The 18,982-nt window shown below is 41.3% G+C and overlaps 3 protein-coding genes across 3 annotated transcripts; 1 reads left to right on the top strand and 2 right to left on the bottom strand.

Annotated features, from left to right (window-relative positions):
• Positions 1 to 225: 225 nt before the first annotated feature.
• LOC119651536 (ATP synthase mitochondrial F1 complex assembly factor 1) lies at positions 226 to 9,421 on the bottom strand. Its single transcript, XM_038055168.1, has 3 exons — positions 9,136 to 9,421; positions 629 to 953; positions 226 to 564 (listed from the first exon to the last, which is right to left on the bottom strand). Exons 1-3 carry the CDS (start codon positions 9,372 to 9,374, stop codon positions 301 to 303), a joined length of 828 nt encoding a protein of 275 aa, XP_037911096.1. The 5' UTR covers positions 9,375 to 9,421; the 3' UTR covers positions 226 to 300.
• A 76-nt stretch (positions 9,422 to 9,497) lies between these two features.
• LOC119651538 (probable prefoldin subunit 5) lies at positions 9,498 to 10,499 on the top strand. The gene is made up of 3 exons (XM_038055170.1): positions 9,498 to 9,711; positions 9,838 to 10,047; positions 10,156 to 10,499. The coding sequence occupies exons 1-3, from the start codon at positions 9,616 to 9,618 to the stop codon at positions 10,321 to 10,323; spliced, it is 474 nt and encodes a 157-aa protein (XP_037911098.1). The 5' UTR covers positions 9,498 to 9,615; the 3' UTR covers positions 10,324 to 10,499.
• LOC119651537 (glutaredoxin 3) lies at positions 10,495 to 17,001 on the bottom strand. The gene is made up of 4 exons (XM_038055169.1): positions 16,829 to 17,001; positions 16,579 to 16,741; positions 16,274 to 16,521; positions 10,495 to 10,790 (listed from the first exon to the last, which is right to left on the bottom strand). The coding sequence occupies exons 1-4, from the start codon at positions 16,876 to 16,878 to the stop codon at positions 10,613 to 10,615; spliced, it is 639 nt and encodes a 212-aa protein (XP_037911097.1). The 5' UTR covers positions 16,879 to 17,001; the 3' UTR covers positions 10,495 to 10,612.
• Positions 17,002 to 18,982: the final 1,981 nt, after the last annotated feature.

Below are 18,982 nucleotides of genomic sequence, written 5' to 3'. Positions count from 1 at the left end.
GAAATAGAATGAAGAATGGGAGCCTCCTTCAACGTTTTAAAATAGGAAGATAACATCAAAGGGAAAATATAGCGGTGTAATCTAATTTTACTCGCTTTGGAGTATCCTGTTACGAATATTTTCAATCGAAAGCACGTCAACCAATGAACTATTCGGCATAATGTGTACAACCAGACGCATTTTCCGAAATTGGAGACACTATAACTTCGTAGTCAAAAAACAGTGTTTCATTTCGAGTAACACGATTTATTAAATAAACAATTTAGCAAATTAAAAATATTTTGCACATTACATTGCCCCTCATTCAATCTTTATATTCTCCATTTCCTTAATTAAGTCCATGTGCTTAAAATTATCTGGGCGATTGTTGAATGTCTCTAGTAATTCCATTTTTGACTTATCACCTTTACAATAATATAATTGTAGTTGATTCGCCAAGCATTGTGCCTCTTGCGGGTTTAAAACTTGAGTGTCATATTCTCCACGCATTAAAACAATACCTTTGTCTCGCAACTCTGTGTAGTGTACAATATTCAGACATTCTGGAGCATTTTCTTTGTGCACCTGATTTGTGGAAATAAAAGCCTTATCAAATTCACGAATTATATAGCAATTTTTAGAAACTAACCTGATACGCTATTAGAGGAGTAAAATGGATAGTATTTCCGCTAAACTGAAGCATTATGAACTCATAACCTTCACTTCGAGGCAATGGAAATATGAAAACTGGATACTCTTTGCCATTTGTCATGAGCATATCGTACTGTTCCACTGGAATTGCAGCTGCCACGACATCTTTGCTTTTGTGGTATTCATACCAGAGATGTTTGATTTCTTCAGGGGTTTTATCCCTGATCAAATCCACTTTCATTACATCGTCTAGTTTTTTGTCAGTTGGTTTTGCTGCTGGCGTTTCTAACTTCTCCTTGGGATTCAGGAGCTCTGAATATTTTCTGAAAGAGATAAATTTAATTTAAAAGTTATTCTAAAAATATTACAAACCCCAGTCATTAAAATGCTCATGCTAGCTGATAAAACACTTTAATTTGTGTGTAGTCAGACCCCTTGCCATAATACTTTACTGTAGTAGACGCAATTGCGGTTTCTGTAATGAAGGCTATCGTGTTTTGTGGGCTGAATTGTGCAACCGCACCGTACACAGACTTCTTTAAACAGCGTGTTTTTATTAAACGATTTACGACGTCAGAAGGTAGTTGCTTGAATAACACTTTGTATGAAGACATGAAGTTAATATTAAACGGCGAGAAAAAGAAGTTGATATTGAAAAAAGTTTGATAATGAAAAAAAAGATCTGTACAAGGAGCGGCTTTCGAAGTTTCATCCCTTTTTGACATCCCCAAACCTTAAAAATGGAGGATGCTCCCTATTAGTATGAGTTCTGCGGGAGTTGGGGAAGAGTGTTGCCCCGCGCAATGGCGTAGCTTCTGGCATAACCGGCGTACCTTAGAGCATGACCGGCAGAAAAAAAATGAACAAAGTTGAAAAACCAACCATTTACTGCTGTGCTGTAAGCACAAAGCGTTAAGAATGGTGCGATGCCAGCGACTGCAACTGTTCAGATGGTGAGCTTTTCTTCATCGCCACCTTCGGCCACATGCAGATTATTAATTCGTGGAATATGGAATTCTCAAAGTAAGGAAGTGTCTAATGGAACGATTCTTATTTCAAGTCGAAGCATAAGCGTGGTCTACGCCTGGCGACAACATGAATGGCAACCCACCCGCTGGCTGGTACTGACAGAATTTTTGGCTCACTGGCCATTTGATTTCGAACATGCTGAAATCGGATCTGCGCGACTGCTTCAATGATCACCGTTCAAACGCGGGACTCGACGCGGAGAAGGACACAACAGCCAAGAGAAAACTTCGATGGGTTTTCGGAAGCTGTGCACGATATTTCAGAGCGATTGGAATGTCCCATGCCGGAGTCAGAACTAATTGAAATTCCCCGACGAGGAATGCTCCCCCATCAAAACTAGCTATTTGGCATTTCCCCGAAAGTCTAGAAACAGACCGACGACAAATCGAAAAACTGGATTGGAATACCTTTTATGGAAGGGACCAATTACTCCTTCATGATCCTCTGATGGAATGGTGATGAAATTGGGCACCAATTCGATGAATGCCCACGACTATGTAAATCTTTCTGCTATGAATACCGGAAACCCCATGTTTCGAAACCCTAATGTGAATACTGCAAACTGAGGATAACAGCACGAACATTCACCACTGCCTACAGAGCTCCTCGATCTGGAAACTCGATGTTCGTACTTTCCTCATCGTACCAAAATCCTAGCCATCACCCCAAATACCCAACTTGTATGTTAGTCTTCAGCTGTCTTTCTCATACATCTCGTAAACCCCGAAGTTCGATAGTGTCCATGATTTTGGAGAATGCATGTCATTTCGTTCGCCTTTGCCTTGCAATGAGCTGACGAAAACATAGATTTGCTTGGATGCAGCATTTTTCCATTCCCTCCTATCTATCATCCTTTAACATATCAATTATCCTCCTTCCAAATTCATAATTGTCACTCCGACCTCAAATTAATCTCGTTTTAATTTGGTTTTCAAATTTCCATCACAAAATCCTCGGACCGATCACTGGGGGATGATTTTGGCTTTACTTCTCTGATGTAAAAAATGTGTCTAGAGATTAAATTATTTGAAATTACACTACCGGGAAATTGAACATATTTATAAAATAATATGTCGAAGACATATGGGCTTTATTTTATAGCTAAAAATCTAGTTGGTTGGTTTTTATAATTAAAGCAGAAAGAAACTAAAACGGTCCGGGAAAACATTAGATTGCCTAGAGTATTCTCATTGTGATGAAATTGTCGTCGAAAAATGTGGCTACCAAAGCTTGGAAATTTTCTATGTGCAGGCCATTAAAATAACGTGCTGCAATTAATTTGGCTGATTGCTGACTGATGACTCCAGAAGAGGAAATTTTCGCATAAGATAGCTTGTAGTGGCACAGAAGTTAATAGTTTCATGTCGCGAAAACACGCCGAAATTGAGAATAGGAAAAGCGAGGGAGAGTCATTACCTACTAACGATAAAGCTCTTTGGTAATAGTAAATTTAAATTGCTAACAGTTCAATTTTGATGCTATATTCCACACTCTAGAGATTACGATTTTGGGTAACAAACAAGAAATTGTTTGATAAGGCACCAATTTGATAGGAAACAGCTTTGGTATACATTTCAAATAATTAAGACTTACTTTTTTTAATTGGCTAGTGTTATTTATCGGTATTTGCGAGAGAAACCAGAGCTGGACGCTTCAGGTATGAAAGGTTTTGTGTATTTATGTATAAAGCTATTTAAATGTGCATTTGTCCCATTAGTACGTACCACGTAATATAAGCATATAATATGTGAAAATATCCACTTTCAAATGATATTGACATTCAAAGTCTTGAATTTACAAAGAAACGACAACTTTGACCTATTGTATATATATCATATATCATCATCATCAATCATATATTATAGCCTACATTTTTTCAATTTCGTGATACTAGCATGAACTTAAGGGGGTGTTTCAGCCAATTATTAAAAAATCTAGTAATATAGCATTATTAACTTTATTTGAACAGATACCGATATTTAGGGTAGTTCAGAGCCTAGGTACCATATAGTGGACATCCAGTCACGACACAAATCCCTCTGCCACCAATAAGACAGCCTTTGGCTCGTTCAAAAACGGATCTGCTTGTCTGAGCTACGTTCGTGGTTTCTCTCTATTATAAGCTTGGTTCAGATGAAATCGTGAGGCTCTCAAATTACCATCAAGCATTTCAAACTATTGCTCTTTTCATCGGCCTTTTAGTACAGTAGCGATAAAAAAACCGAGCGCAAATTTTTTCCGCAAATATATGGTTCTAAGGTGTTTTCGATAAGACACGTTATCTAGCGGGTCTTTTTAAAGTTTTGTGTGAAACAAAACCTTGTTGAAATCGATTCAATGTCTGTCTGTCTGTCACGCGAGATTTACTCTGAAATGGCTGGAGCTATTGATATTTAGTGGAAATGCGATCTGTGAACCGCTACATGTGCATCATTTTGTGTTGCTTTCAAGATTGGACTCCACATATATGCAAAAGGTGGGAGCAAAATTTTTTTCACAGAATATTGTCATTTATAGTGTCAAACGAAGAGTCTCAATTAGTACTTTTCGAAAATGGTTTTCTTTCTACAGGGCAGTGGGGAATCAAAATGTGCGCCTCAAAAAGTAAAACCGGTCTCGTTCTTAGAACCTTTACAACCGAATAATCTTTAAAAAAAATCACAATAATGCATCGATACAAAATCTAGGTTAAAGTTAATAATAGCATATAACTGTATTTTAAAAATTGTCGTTGGATTCAATTGAGTTTATTATCTTTAGAATTTGTAATTTCTCTATATTTCGCTTTTAAAGATCTTATAACCCTCTGATCTAATGACTATAGATGTAATATTCGGTAACAAAAATTCCAGTTGAATGAATAGACCGCTTATAGCAAGAGGCGCTAGACAATAATCGACTAACTGTAGGACTTTTTCCTCATTTTTTTTATGCACAATTCCAGTTTTGAAAATATTTTCCAAAAAGAATAGAGGTAATCCGAATAATTGAATTACTCTCATATTATACCGGAAGTGACCTACAGTTTCTGAAGCATTTAGAATTCTTATGTTTTCCTTTACTTCCTCCAACCAAAATTGTTATCCTCTACTTGCTCATTTTTCCACCAGTACACTTTTCTCCTCAAAATTTGAATGTTTTGTCAGGTATCATCTTGAAAAATACCCCTGCCTCATCAATATTATAAATTAAGTAATCTGAATAATTTTCTCGGAGCTTTATCTAAACTATTCGCAGCCAGTCTTCCACTGCGATTGACGAAACACTAGCAAGTTTCTCAATGCATTTTTCGGGAACGATTCCGTAAAGTAGACGAAAACGTTGAATCCATTTCTGTGAGCGGATCGACTTCATAAGTCGTTATATCCGATTTTCCCTGGAATTCATCCAAAAAATGAATGGTTAAAGCTGACATTTCGTAATAAGCGATATCGTTATATCCGATATGACCCAGAAAGAAATTGTGTGGTTCTTGAGTCGGTATTGGAAAATTGGTCATAATAAACAATTTATCGTTATAACCGATGTTCATCATCATCATCATCAACGGTGCAACAACCGGTATTCGATCTAGGCCTGCCTTAATAAGGAACTCCAGATATCCCGGTTTTGCGCCGATGTCCACCAATTCGATATCCCTAAAAGCTGTCTGGCGTCCTGGCCCACGCCATCGCTCCATCTTAGGCAGGGTCTGCCTCGTCTTCTTTTTCTACCATAGATATTGCCCTTATAGACTCTCCGGGTGGGATCATCTTCATCCATACGGATTAAGTGACCCGCCCACCGTAACTTATTGAGCCGGATTTTATCCACAACCGGACGGTCATGGTATCGCTCATATATTTCGTCATTGTGTAGGCTACGGAATCGTCCATCCTCATGTAGGGGGCCAAAAATTCTTCGGAGGATTCTTCTCTCGAACGCGGCCAAAAGTTCGCAATTTTTCTTGCTAACCGATGTTGTATTTCAAAAAAGTTATTATTTTCATATAGTTTCAAATCATTCCTAAGACATGTTTCCAGTTAAAACGAAATAGTGCGCATGCTGTGTGATAACTGGACCCCTGAATTCGTTTAGGAATCTCACCTCCTTTTAGAATACTCAGATTGTAACCACACATATTTCAAAGTAAAAGTAATTTAACATCGTGAGATTATTATACATTCAAAGCATAATGATCTAACTCGAAAACAATCTTCAACTATAACCCTTTCAATAGTAAACATCCTCCAAATATTCAAATCCAGAATATGTACTATGATATATTTTTCAATAAGTTCTGGGGTTCGATAGGTTGCTACTAGCCGAATTTTTTTGTTATATTAGTACACTCTTCATCAATCTGTCAATTTGTTCTTTGTTTACAAGCCATTTAGTATCGACGTATCGACGCAAATATTATCTGAGAATATTCACTTTCGCGTGATACTGACATTTAAAGTCTTGAATTGACACCAAAACGGCAACTTTGACCTATTATAACTTTGTTAGCAAACTGGTGCTCATGCTCCATGTTATAGCCTACAATTCTGCTTCGGGAGTCCCGAATGAACTCAAAGAGCTAAGTTGTCAATTACTAAAAACTATAGTAATGTCCTATTATTAACTTGATTTGAACAGATATCGGTATGGAGGGTATTTCGAAGGCCATATAGTGGTAGCCACTTGATTTTTTTCAGATTTTTCGGTTGGGTAATTTCTGAGAATGGATCCGTGAAAGAAATGATCGTTTTCACACGGCTGAAGCATTTAATCTTTGATTTAGGGCGAGGATCCCTCGCGCGGAGGAACCGTGCGCCAAGCAACCGAGCAAGGGTAAACTGTAAATTGCCAACCGAAAATTCACCAGGAGAGGGGCGAGATGCGAAAAATCATCGCGGACTCGAACTCACCGACGTACAACATCGCCAAGTGGTTGATCGATGAGTGCCAGGCCCTTGGGACAACGAAGAGTAAGTATTCAGTGGCTAACTCCCATGAACTAATACAAAATCTGCAATGCACCAGCAGAGGATGGGTGAGGACCAGGTGATGGTGTCGTTCGACGTGAAGGCATTGTTTGAACTCGAACTTCGAACTCGAGAGATGGCTGAGCCAGTTTGGACCTAGCCCGGAATGGAGAAGAAAAGTTCGAATCTATGCAAACCTTATCAGGCTCTGCATGAACGAAAACTATTTTACGGTTCGGGATAGATTTTACAAAACTACTTCGGGAGTAGTGATGGGGAACCCCATCACATATCATCAATCGAAGGAGTTCATTCGAGGGGAATAATGCCTAAAGTATGGTTTAGGTATGTAAATGCCGGATTTGCGATTGTTAGAAGAGACGATATCGACATGGTCATCTCCTCTATTAGCAAGGTTCATCATAAACACTAGAGGTAGAAAAGGATGGGGCTCTACCCTTCCTAGATCTAAATATCATCAACTCTAGCGGGAAACTTAAGTTTGATATACACCGTAAGCCTACAGCAACGCAGAGAAGGATACCAGTAACTTTGCACCATATATTTTCCCAAAAAATGGCAGCCTATAATTACATGATTCACCGACTGATCACATACCCTTTTTCGGAATACGGCTTCAATAAGGAACGACAACATATTATTGGCACCGCTACTAAAAATGGGTATAATCCTCGGACTAATGAGAAACTGATCGTAAGGAAAATCTAGCAACACAATAGGCATGCCTATATAACACTATTCTCGCAGCATAAGGAGACAACCACGAGACGGATATCTCAAAGTATCCCGTATTCCTACTTATTTAACATCAGGAATTGGTGGTTTCAACTGAAAGTCGTAAGTTCGAGTCGATCGTCCACCTTGCGGAATTTACTGGGAAGCGTCAAGGATCCTTTAGCAGCAGAGGAAAAACAGCGGGATCTACCAAATAACGTGCAGCGACTGTAATAAGATATACATAGGAAAGACTAAACGCCTGATAAAAACTAGATTTAATGAACACATCAAGGAAGCAGTAAGCAGTGTTCGGAAACAAAAATCGTGCATAAGATCATCAATGGTAGCACACATATTCGAAGCCCATACCATTCAAGCTCTTGGGTCATAAAAACCGAACGACAACCTTGGACCCTGGGGAAAGTTTAGAAATTTTCAGAGAAGACGCGGTTATTAAAGACAGATTCTGGTAGCTACTCCTCAAAATTAATAAGACTCGCCGGTTGATAGTTAAAAAAAATGTTTAAAGGTATGTGCGATGACGGGTTTACGGTTTCTTGTCAGCGCAGGGGCAAATCGTCAGACTCTGCCTCACCTCTGCCTTGGGAGCAACGTGACCGAAGTGGCTCGCAGATGTTGAATGCTCCTTTATATAATTCGCAGAACACAACATGACTACAAATTATATTGAGCGCAAATCCGTCTTGTTGACCAGAGCTTGGCCAGAGCTGAAACTATTTCAATTCTCAAAAAAAATAGTTTCAAAGTAATTTAAGTAATTAGTGAATAAGTGTAAAAGAAACGTATAATCGCAATTATTTTTAGTAGCTTTGTAATGATAAAGGGGGTAAGTTGCCCCCGAAATATATATTTGCATTGAAAACTAAAAATCGTAGTTTGGAGGAAGCTACCCTTGTTACAAAAAATCTAATCTCTGAAACTACCAGTATTTAGTGCATACCTTGGCGACATACAAACCCGGAGTTCGTCTATGGCTGCGTCCGGATCGACCGCACATCAAAGCGATTTGATTTAAAAACTCATTCTACCCTTCATGCACTCTAACTCGTAAAGCTCATATAATATCAAAGGGGCATCCACCAATATAACGACTTGAGGATGTCAAGGCAGAGTGCGAATCTTTAGTCCGAGTCTACTTGCCTCAATCTCCCAATTGCAAAAACATTTGCCCAGGAACCAATACTCGATTAGAGAACATGGAGATGTCATCAGCGTAGTCACGGTATTTGAGAAAAGATGATATGGTTTATTGGACATTCCACGTTCCTGGGTCATAGCAGCTTGAAGGAAATAATTGAGAACGAGAGGAAAGAGGAAACGGTGGCAAAACGCTGAAGCTGTCGCAATCGGGGAGAGCAGGTAGAGAGGTGTTCTTATTTAAGCACACTAGCCTACAATGATTCGAACTAGCAATCCAGAATCATCTGGCCTAGGTTATTAGGTCGGTAAGAGAACAAACTAGCATCAACAGCTTAGTTGATATATTCCAAAAAAAAAACCAAATTTAAGGTTTGGTGTTTGCTAGTTGTAAAGAGGGCTGTTGACTAGTATTTGAAGAAGCCAATCCTGCACTTTTTTAACAGATTGACGCATGCGACTTTCTATATTTTGTTCATGCTATGCATAATAGCAGCTCCTTATGGCAACTGAAACAAATGCGATTTCAGCCAGATTTATTACCACCACCAACCTTTAAAACCGAATCCCAGTATGAAGTTGATATCAAATAAAGTTAATGATAAACAAAATAAGTTATCATGAAAATTACCTTTCTGACCCGGGCTTGGTTTCCTTTTTCTTCTCAGCAGCATCCACCCTCTCCAAGAACTCCTCTGGTGATGTTTGTTGCAGGGCCGCAATTTTGCTCGCATACTTCTCATAATAAGGGTTTTTCTCCTTCAGTTCTTCAAGAACCTTTTCCGCTCTTAAAAGCGCTGACATCCTGAATCCTCGCACTATTGAAAATCTCGACGTTAAATTCGAGAACCTGGCGCAGATCCCTGCCATAACAATACACCCAACCTCAAAATTACGACACGTTTGACAGGCGAAGAACTTCTTGTTGAAATTCTCCAGTCTCCACTCATGAAACCAATTAAATTTTTCTGGCAACGCTTGGCCGTACTTCATGTGCTTTTCGTCTGACATTTCCCAATCGGCGGCGCGCTGTCAAAGCAGAGGAGTCGGAACACTCGGTCGATAAATTCGCAATTTTGTCCATTGGAAGGAATTAATCATCCAGCGAAACATGTCCGGCAATAAAGGAGGCGATAAACCCGAACAAATCGACTTAACCAAGCTCGGCTTACAACAGTTGCAGCGGGTGAAAATGGAATTTGAAACGGTGAGTACCGCCCTCGGCGATGCGTCAGGCGGATTTGTCCATATTTCCAGGCCATGACCAAATTGGGCTCTTTGTAATGTTTGCTGGGAGGCGCACTGCAGAGCTAATATATTGCTTGTTTTGCAGGAAATGAATGTGTTCCAGGAATCAATGCAAACACTCCTAAAGTGCAAGGGTAAATACGCGACTTCCAAGGAAGCCCTAGAACAAATCAAACCCGATTGGGAAAATAAGGAAATTCTAGTCCCGCTCACAGGAAGTATGTATGTGCCCGGCACGCTCAAGAATGTGGACAGTTTTGTAATCGACATAGGAACGGGATATTACGTAGAAAAGGTACGATTTCATACACGTTCTTTCCCAATAAGCCGAAACCGCGATTCATGCCGGCGGTTCATGTTTGCTTTCCACCAACTAATTCTCTTTTTTTTTTTGACTGCGCAGAACCTCGAAGACTCCAAAGACTACTTCAAACGGAAAGTGGATTACGTCCAAGAACAAATCGAGAAGATCGATATGCTCCAAATGCAGAAATCTCAATTCCTCAATGCTGTGCACGAGGTGATTGAAATGAAGGTAGCCGCACTGCAGAGCAAGCAGCAACCAACCTAGGCGACAAACTACGCTCACCACATCCCACAAACTCGCGGATAGCTTTTAATTTTCGTTTCCTCACAATGAAGCAAAAACACCACAGTGACATCTCATCGCCTACATCTTTGTGGAATTCAGACCCAAACATGAATTAGAATTTAAAAAGGAATACACAAAAAAATCCATAAATTAATGAAAATTTGTTTATTTTGTTTTCATTTAAATAATAACGGAATTCACTGTCGTCGACAAGCAGTTGCAGCTTCCATGATTTATCTACACTTAAAATCGAACACTATGAGCTTATCTAGCCCTTGAGAGTGGGTACCAGTTCGCCGGAAGCGAGAAGTTCCTTGATTATATCTAGTCCTCCGATTAGTTCGCCATTTACGTAGACTTGGGGGTACGTTGGCCAATCTGAGTACGTTTTTAGACCCTGTCGCACGTCCTCATCGGTTAGAATGTCGAAGGTTTTGTATTCGACGCTGAAAAGAAAAAATGAAAGTTCAGTTCATAAAAGTTTAATGATAACAACAAACGGGTGGTTCTAAAAATGTTGCAAACATCAATATGACGGTAACATATCGAGGCGAGTATTCCGCGCTTTCCGTAAAAAGCGGACAAAAGGGATAAAAAATGGGGGCTAGCAACCGGCAAATTTCGAAATTTTATTGGTATTGAAGTGCCAACAAAGCTTCTGATAAGGACTGACATTACGGCTATGACCTAAGCTGAACTTCCCCGGCCTAAGCGAAGGGAGATAGTGGGCTCTGGAGAGTACTCTCTTGCGGCACTGTGCGTTTGTATTCTAGAGAGCCAAGTGGTAGCTGTCGCGAATCCCGTGTCGGATGGTTGCTACCACAAGACGCCTCCCTTGACCTGCAATTTCTATTGCCAAATTCCGGTCCAGATTAAGGAGCATACAACAGTAGAAAAGATGCTTTCTATGAGGAACTACACACAATTCAGGAGCAGCTTCTTGAAAGCGATATTTTCATCATGTTGAGTGATGTGGATGCCAAGGTAGACTCTGACGTAGTATGGTCTTGGTTACGGTAGCAGCAACAGTGGGCGGTGTGTGAATTTTTCAAATTTCCACCGTATTGTCATAGGCGAAACGCTGTTGAGCACAATACCTGCCATAAGCTCAATCGGATTTCAACTCATCGGCAAAGAACTTCGAATCAGATCGATCATATCGCAATCGGGATTAGAGTCAGGAGCTGCATAACAATCTCTTTTGCTGACATAGGCTAGAGGAACTATCTTCGCGATCCGGTTGAAAGCGATAGAAACTTTAAAAAACCAGTTCGACAATATTGCCCAAAAGGATGTCACAAGATCTATCTGACCATGGAGACGATTGATGAACATAAGGAACTGAGAGCTCTGTTGAACGCAACGAGTGTGAAAAGTGCAGAAAGTTCAGCGACGAAAGGAACTCCACTATTGCATTGGTGGGAGAAGCGGAAGCTGCCACAAATAGCAATAACTTCGCTGCCGCATACCACATATGGTCGTAAGCCTTTTGATAGTCCCTTTAACAGACGCTACCAATAGGCTTATCATCCAGGATGATAACGAGCTGAAAAGGTGGAGAGAGTGAAGTTCCAAATTTGGGGCATCTTTATCTTTGTGGACAGAATGAAACTCGACACAACAGTCATAGATCTGCGTGAATTACTGAGATCAGACCATGACACTCAAGGAACAAAGGAATAGTTATGGGAACTATATTGGACGAACCTACCAGGAATGGAACAATCCAGGGTACTTGTGGGGAATTATAAACCAAAACAAGGAATATTGTTTGAACTTCACTGAAACCTAATGTTGTCCCGGTCAACTTTAGTATAGTTAATAAAGCTGCAATGCTTAGCTTGTAGATTGGCCAGATTATCTTGTGATAATGAAAAGATGATCGAAGGGGAGCATCAGAACGGGTTGCCAATGAAATTCGTTAATGAGGCCAGCACTGAAAAATAAGCAGTCAGCGGAGCTAGTGCATGTAGCAGCAATACGAAGGCGAGTATCGTAGTTGAGTGCGTTTTGATTCAGGTCAGTCAATCTTTGTAGCGTCCCTTATAATTCGTCTCGGAATATGATAACTATGCCATATACATATCTCACCTAGAACCGAGGCTTTATGGAACCCAAAGACGACAGAAAGCCATAGAACGAGCAAGAAAAACCTTTCCAAACGGATTAGAGCACTTCCGGTACCGAAGGCCGTGGCAGGTAACGAACATCCGAACCCAGCAAACAGGGGACGATCAAATCCAAAAAAACGCCGAAAGCGGTAAGATCCGACGAACCAAAAACGTCTAGATAAATCTTCAAAAGAGCACCAACCGAAGAAAAACTAACAGTGGAATAGAGAAGATAATACCGAGGGTATTTTTTATTTGTTTTCGGAGGTGTAAAAATATTAAGAATACACCCCCGCTGCAGCTCACCCGCACAAGTTGGAGTTGGAACCCCACTTGAAACCAACCTCCGCCTAGCGCCGCGGCGCCACCATTTAGGTATTACATCACGAGATGGGTTCGCCTTTAGACACTCGTTTTTCTCGTCCTTTTGGAGTTCCACCTCCTTACTTCCTTCTCCAGCTAAATGCTCTCTGCAGTTCAGCTTAACGTCACCGATAACCGGCTTCAGTGTTCCGTTTTCTCATCCGCCGGTTCAGCGTGGCTTTTTCCAGCCAGGACTTTGCCACTCACGCCGTCTCCGTCGCGTGGACCTCCACATTACTAGGACAAACATTCCATTATACATGAGGTTCCATAGGAGGATACCCAATTCCAAGCTCTGTATGGTACCCTCGCTGTGAAGATGTACTCTTTGGGGTTTCATCTGTCGCGTTCTAAAAAGGTAGTTCTGCACCAGACTCGCAAAATATTCAGACATAACCAAAGGGGCACTCACATTCGTTTTCCGACTGTCCCATTCAAAAGTCTACGCATTAATGTTACATGTAATGATTATCTTCTGGGTGCTCCCTAATTTCATGGAAGGCTTGTTCTCCGTATCCCATAACCTTGCTTGGCCGTTTGAGCCTTAACGCAAATGCCCCACGGTGATTCCGGTGATGTGGCACGCTGATTATATCCAATTGATATTTTTCCCGCGGGCGGTTTGCGAGAGTAGGTTCTGCGCTGCCGGGTTGGGCTTGATTTGTATCATACCTCATCTACAATTTGCGTGGATATCCTTTATACCGGGGAACTGCTGCTCTGTGCAATATCCCAATGGTCCCCTCCCTTACTTTTCACAGAATCATATTCTCCTGCATTGCTTCGAACTGTCATCCCCGCTGGTACGTGCCTTTGCAATGTGACCTAAGCCAAAGCATCGTCAGTGCCACTAACACATATTCTTACGCTCCCTGCTACCAAAAGTTTCAGTGCTGCCTCGACTCTTAGGCTAATGATGGCGATTTGTGTCCCAGGCGTTCCGTTGCATTTTTATCGCTGACTCTTGAAGTTTAATAAGGTTGAACTTCTTTCCCAAGGCCTCACGAATCTCGGCCTTCGTGATGACATCATTCAAATCCTTAGAAACTTTAAGCTTACAAGAATACAAAGTAGACGAAAGCTGCCCCATGTTTTAATCTTTTCGACGATACAATTCGTATTTTCTGATAAAACAATTTTTCGCAGTACACTAACAATATTGGCAGCCACATCACGCGGTATACATGTGCATGACACCAAATACAACAACAGCAGAGGCGAGAATCTTTCTTTTTGGTTGAACCTAAGTACACTCATAAAAAAGTACCATCTGATACCTTTTTGTCACCTTTTTTAATACCATAATTTCTCCGCTTCCGACAGCACTGACACTAAGAGCACTGGCGTGAAAGTACAGACTTCTGTGGAAAGAACTGACAACTCTAAAAGGGCCAACTGAAGATCAAGAAAATATAATAAATATAATAAAAATACACAAACCTAGCCCAGAGAATACAACAACTCAAGCAAAATTTAGGTTCCACAAAATATTGTCTACACTTTCGGAATGCCCATTCCGAACGTCCATGCCTGCAGCTCGGAGGCCAAAAAGAGCCGCAGAACGAGCAAGAGAAAGAAGGAAGTTAATCAACCGTTGAGGTGACCTTACATATCACGGGAGATCGAAGCTAGCAACGAAATTCCGAACCGGATGAAGAGTAAAAGGTCGGAATCAGACGGACGTTACCGTCTTGAAGGTTCAAAATTTTCAATCAAGTGAATGAGGAGCGAAAATGTCCTCGTGCATCAACAATACCTGGAAAAACTTACAGGTTAACGCTAGCTCCTGTGGAGATGGTTATTAGGCATTGGCTTCAAGCAGTTTATACAAAGGGGGCTTGTTTACCACTACGCAAATTAGCGGACCAAAAGTTTACTATAGATGTGAGATACTACGGTTTGGCGAAGCCAGGGAGTCGGCCAAAAAGGAAAAGAAGATAATCCGAACGCCGAATATAGAATTCTTCGCTCCCAAGAAACTGTCGATTGATACGCTGGATAGGGATTTAAAATCATCGAGATTGCACCCAGACCTCGCATTTAATCGATCACGATGAGCCGACCCCGCTTGTGAACGGGACAAAGACTGAAGAAGAAACTGTTAACTAAACTGAAGACTAAAAATATGGGTGTCGAAAACGAGACTTTTGTTCTACGAATCGATGACGGAAGCTCAAAAGCTCCGGAAAATGGAACAACTTTTCATGGATTGCCCCATATCGCAATGCAATTTCAAATGTAACACTTAACGGTCTACATATTGTCAGCAGTTAGTTAGTTCAGTATAGTGGTGGAGTCCAAGCACTCATTGTATTATCCTTGGAGACCGCCTATTCAACGGCCTCTCGCTTATGCCATTTACAAACTTTAGCGAATTTGAGAACATTGAGGCCAGCCAGCTGCATACTTAAAACAGGGCAGTCTCTTCCTCCTCCTCACATTGACTGTATATTCCCAAGACTACCAATTCCAATCCTTTCCATTTGGTAGTTTAAGTAGCAGTGCCCCGTAGCATTACTAGGATTCTCATGTCCCACTTCTGAAGGAACAACAAAAATGCCACTATAGCGGGTTCCTTCACAAAAATTTTCGTCTGCCAGCAAAAGTTGAAATATCTTCATTCGGCCGCATGAATCCTTACAATTCCCCCCTTCATAGTGGGCTTGACAATGGATGGGGGAATGACAAAATCTGGTTCTAACCCCACCTTTGTGAATCCAGAAATTTAGCGAACCAGTCTGTCAGTTTCCATATTGCCAGTGATGTTTGAGTGTCCTGGCACCGACATCAGAAATGTCTCGTTCAGTGGGCTAAGTTTCAGCAACACCTGGTGACCACTCTCTACCCACTGGCTTGATACGCTGTTGCTGAGAGTTCAAGCAAGTTCCATAATTCGATTTCCCGAGGACACCCCTGCGTCCGATCCGGCTTCCATGACCGACCTCTCGATGAAGATTATTAAGTCTGTAATCCGACTCGTGGCCATTAATTGGCGCAACAATCCATATTGGATCAGGGCCTTGAAGTGTGTTAGAGCACTTCATTCAAGACCGTAACGGTACACTACAGTACACGGTGGTAATATGGTCATCATTGCGGCCGATCGACATTATTAGCCTGATTTTACTCAGGCACTCATTCAGAGCTGAGTCGAATGGTACTCGACATCAAATCGCGGTTCAAATTCCACTGCCACCAGTGAGATTGGGACCGCGACCTTCCGTACACCTCACTTAGACCTTGCGCTCTAACCACTCAGCCATCCGGAATACGTCCAGCAGCTTTCTATTATAATCTTCACTGAGAATAAGGTGCCAATAGTTGCTCTGCCTCCTGGAAACTTTCTACTTTTACATTTTCTTTAAATGGGGATATTGTCCAAAATTTATACAGGATTGAAGCAGCCTCGTGTTAGGAAGACAAATTTCCTCCTGTCGTCATTCAAGTCGACTTACCCAGTCTCGTTTAGAATGGCGACCAATTGTTTGGAGAAACCACAACGCGGTGCACTGGGTTCGCCTTTCATAAACACCATCACTTTCCCTTTGTTGATCAACGCTTTCAGCCTGTCCTCAAGACTGCCTCCTGCGCTCGCTCCAGCCAACTTCTTGCACTTTGATGTGAAGTCTGGGATATCAACTCCATCGACCCGATCAACGGCTGAACCTTGTTTGAAGAAAATGGTTGTAGGCGCTGCAGCAATCTACGGAGAACCTTGAATCAATTTAAATCCATTTGCAACTAGATGGCCGCGACCTACCTCATGTTTCATTGAAATTTCTGGAAAATCCTCTGCACCAATCTTGATGAACTGAACAGTTTTCAAGTCATCTTGATTAGACAGTTCCGTCATCACCTCAGCTAGATGCTTGCATTCTTCTGACCAATCCACTGAGAATAGCACAACCGATGGCTTATCGGACCTGAGTTATAAATCAACAAATTAGATTTCACTTTCATAAGACCTTCCAGCCAAGCCGGTGCCAAGGTGGCCACTATCGGACCCTTACTTGATGAGCTGGTCATATTGATCTTGGGCCTTGACATCGATGATTCCCATTGTTTTTCAGTTAGCAGCTCACGTTTATATTATATCTTAAAGGGATTATCTTTACTAAACTAACAGCCAGTGTGAATGACCACGAAAACGTCAGATGAGGTGAGGTTATGCTTAGAAAGGTGAATTCGCCGAAAGAGAAAAGCACGTATACCACTCGAGCGAAAAGTTACTTGGTATGGCAATGCTGCAAGTTATTATCCTTTTCGTGAAATAATAGAGTGCGGGCTTGGTAAGACGCGGCGAATTCAATAATTTCTAATTAGACAAAACGTTAAGAGCTACTTAACGCTTACGTATAAGTTCACCTCATTTTAGACCGAAATGTAAGTTAATTTATTCATTGAAGAGATTGTCTTCCTGATAGTAAGCAAAATACAGAAGATTGACCTCCGAGAACAGTTCTTTTAAAAGCCACGGCTTAGAAATCTTGCTATTGTAGAGCTTTTTAGTATTGTAGAAATGGTATAAGGGAAACTCGTCGCCTAAAAACTTTAATTTTTAGTAGGCGCGGCTAGTCTATTATATGAGGTCCATAACTCTCCTTGCTCCAGTTGACAATTCTCTTTTGAATCATACATTTTATTGAATTAAAAAACGAAGGATTTCCCACAATTATATTAAAGTCCCACCACAGTATAAAATTAAAAAAAAAAATTATCTTATCTAAATACAGTTATGCATGTTCTCTAAAAATTTTCAATTGAAATTCATATTATTAGGGTCGCTACGACCTTTCTTAGAATACCGTTTTTTCCTGGACCCGCCAGTGGGTGGAATTTTTACATATTAAAACCAACCCCTAATCCCCCATCACATCACGGGGCGGAGTCAGTTCACTCTAGCTTGGTCACCTTTGTTCTCTACGCGGCGTACGAAATTGTGCTTTTCTTATCTTCTCTGCCCTTCGCAGTTTCTTCTGAATAGATGCGATCATGGAGTTGATCGCATCCCAAACTTCCTCACAGGCTACCATTCTCGTCATCAGATTTTCTGAGACCAACACCTCTCCTGGGGTCTCCCCTAGGTTTCGCATTTCTTCCAAAAATTTTGCACAATATAAGAATACATGCTCTGGGTCCTCAGGGTCTCCATCGCCGTTTGGACGATGATGACAGGGATCAGCCTGTGAGTCCACCGAGTCTTTCTCGAGCGTTACCAATGTTCTTGCCATCGATTTACATATCTCTCCCTTTCGACGTTCTTCGTTTGCGAAAAAGGATAAATTGGGTTCGCAATGGACCTGCTCGTCATCTCATCTGCCAAGATGTCAATCGGCATCGTTCCCGAGATGATGAACGAGACAGTCCTGAAAACAGATCAGATAGTTAGGGCTGTCCTCCTGTAGACTGTAGTCAGTTTATTAGCGTTAACCGAGATTGGTATCATCATTGCCAGGGCCATACTTGCAGTGGATGCTTTGTGGCAAGTATTACTCCCAAATATTTGATGGCCGGCTTGGAAGTAATGATTTCCTATTTGAATGCGGGCATAATTTCTTTTGCTGCGCTTGGTGATGAAGACCGCTTCGGTTTTTTCCTCCGCAAGTGTCCGGATAGCTCAGTGGTTAGAGCACTGGGCTGTCATACGGAAGGTCGCGGTTCGAATCTCACTGGTGGCAGTGGAATTTGCATCGTGATTTGACGTCAGACACCAGTCGACTCAGCGGTGAATGAGTACCTGAGTCAAATCAGGGTAATAATCTCGGGCGAGCGCAATGCTGACCACATTGCCTCCTAGTGTACCGTTACGGTCTTGAATGAAGTGCTCTAACACACTTCAAGGCCCTGATCCAATATGGATTGTTGCGCCAACGATTATTATTATTATTATTATTATTAAGTGTCTGACTACAACTGTCTAGCCAACCCTTAACAACGCTGATTGCCTGAGGATAACTCAGCATCTTCGAGATACCACCACAACCGGTGCAATGGCGTCAATGTAACCCACTAGTATTGAATCCTTCCGAAGGGGAAGATTAAGTACATCGTCGTATATGACGTTCCACACAGAGTACGCTCCACTACTCTTGGCATGCGTCATCGGTGTCATACCAAAGCCTCCTTTCTGCTAAATAAGTATCGACAATAGCCGCGGGATAGGC

The sequence above is a fragment of the Hermetia illucens genome, chromosome 3, assembly GCF_905115235.1.
Source record: "Hermetia illucens chromosome 3, iHerIll2.2.curated.20191125, whole genome shotgun sequence".
Lineage (NCBI taxonomy): Eukaryota > Metazoa > Arthropoda > Insecta > Diptera > Stratiomyidae > Hermetia > Hermetia illucens.
This window is presented reverse-complemented; position numbering and strand designations above follow the sequence as displayed.

Bases quoted from the DNA above. Each gene is read 5' to 3' on its own strand.
- LOC119651536 (XM_038055168.1), bottom strand. From the start codon at position 9,374: ATGGCAGGGATCTGCGCCAGGTTCTCGAATTTAACGTCGAGATTTTCA. The intron at 954-9,135 runs GTAATTTTCATG...TATCTCTTTCAG, and splicing joins ACCAAGCCCGGGTCAGAAAG to AAAATATTCAGAGCTCCTGA. The intron at 565-628 runs GTTAGTTTCTAA...TCCACAAATCAG, and splicing joins CTCCTCTAATAGCGTATCAG to GTGCACAAAGAAAATGCTCC.
- LOC119651538 (XM_038055170.1), top strand. From the start codon at position 9,616: ATGTCCGGCAATAAAGGAGGCGATAAACCCGAACAAATCGACTTAACC. The intron at 9,712-9,837 runs GTGAGTACCGCC...CTTGTTTTGCAG, and splicing joins TGAAAATGGAATTTGAAACG to GAAATGAATGTGTTCCAGGA. The intron at 10,048-10,155 runs GTACGATTTCAT...TTGACTGCGCAG, and splicing joins CGGGATATTACGTAGAAAAG to AACCTCGAAGACTCCAAAGA.
- LOC119651537 (XM_038055169.1), bottom strand. From the start codon at position 16,878: ATGGGAATCATCGATGTCAAGGCCCAAGATCAATATGACCAGCTCATC. The intron at 16,742-16,828 runs GTAAGGGTCCGA...TTTATAACTCAG, and splicing joins CAATATGACCAGCTCATCAA to GTCCGATAAGCCATCGGTTG. The intron at 16,522-16,578 runs GTAGGTCGCGGC...GGTTCTCCGTAG, and splicing joins AAATTTCAATGAAACATGAG to ATTGCTGCAGCGCCTACAAC.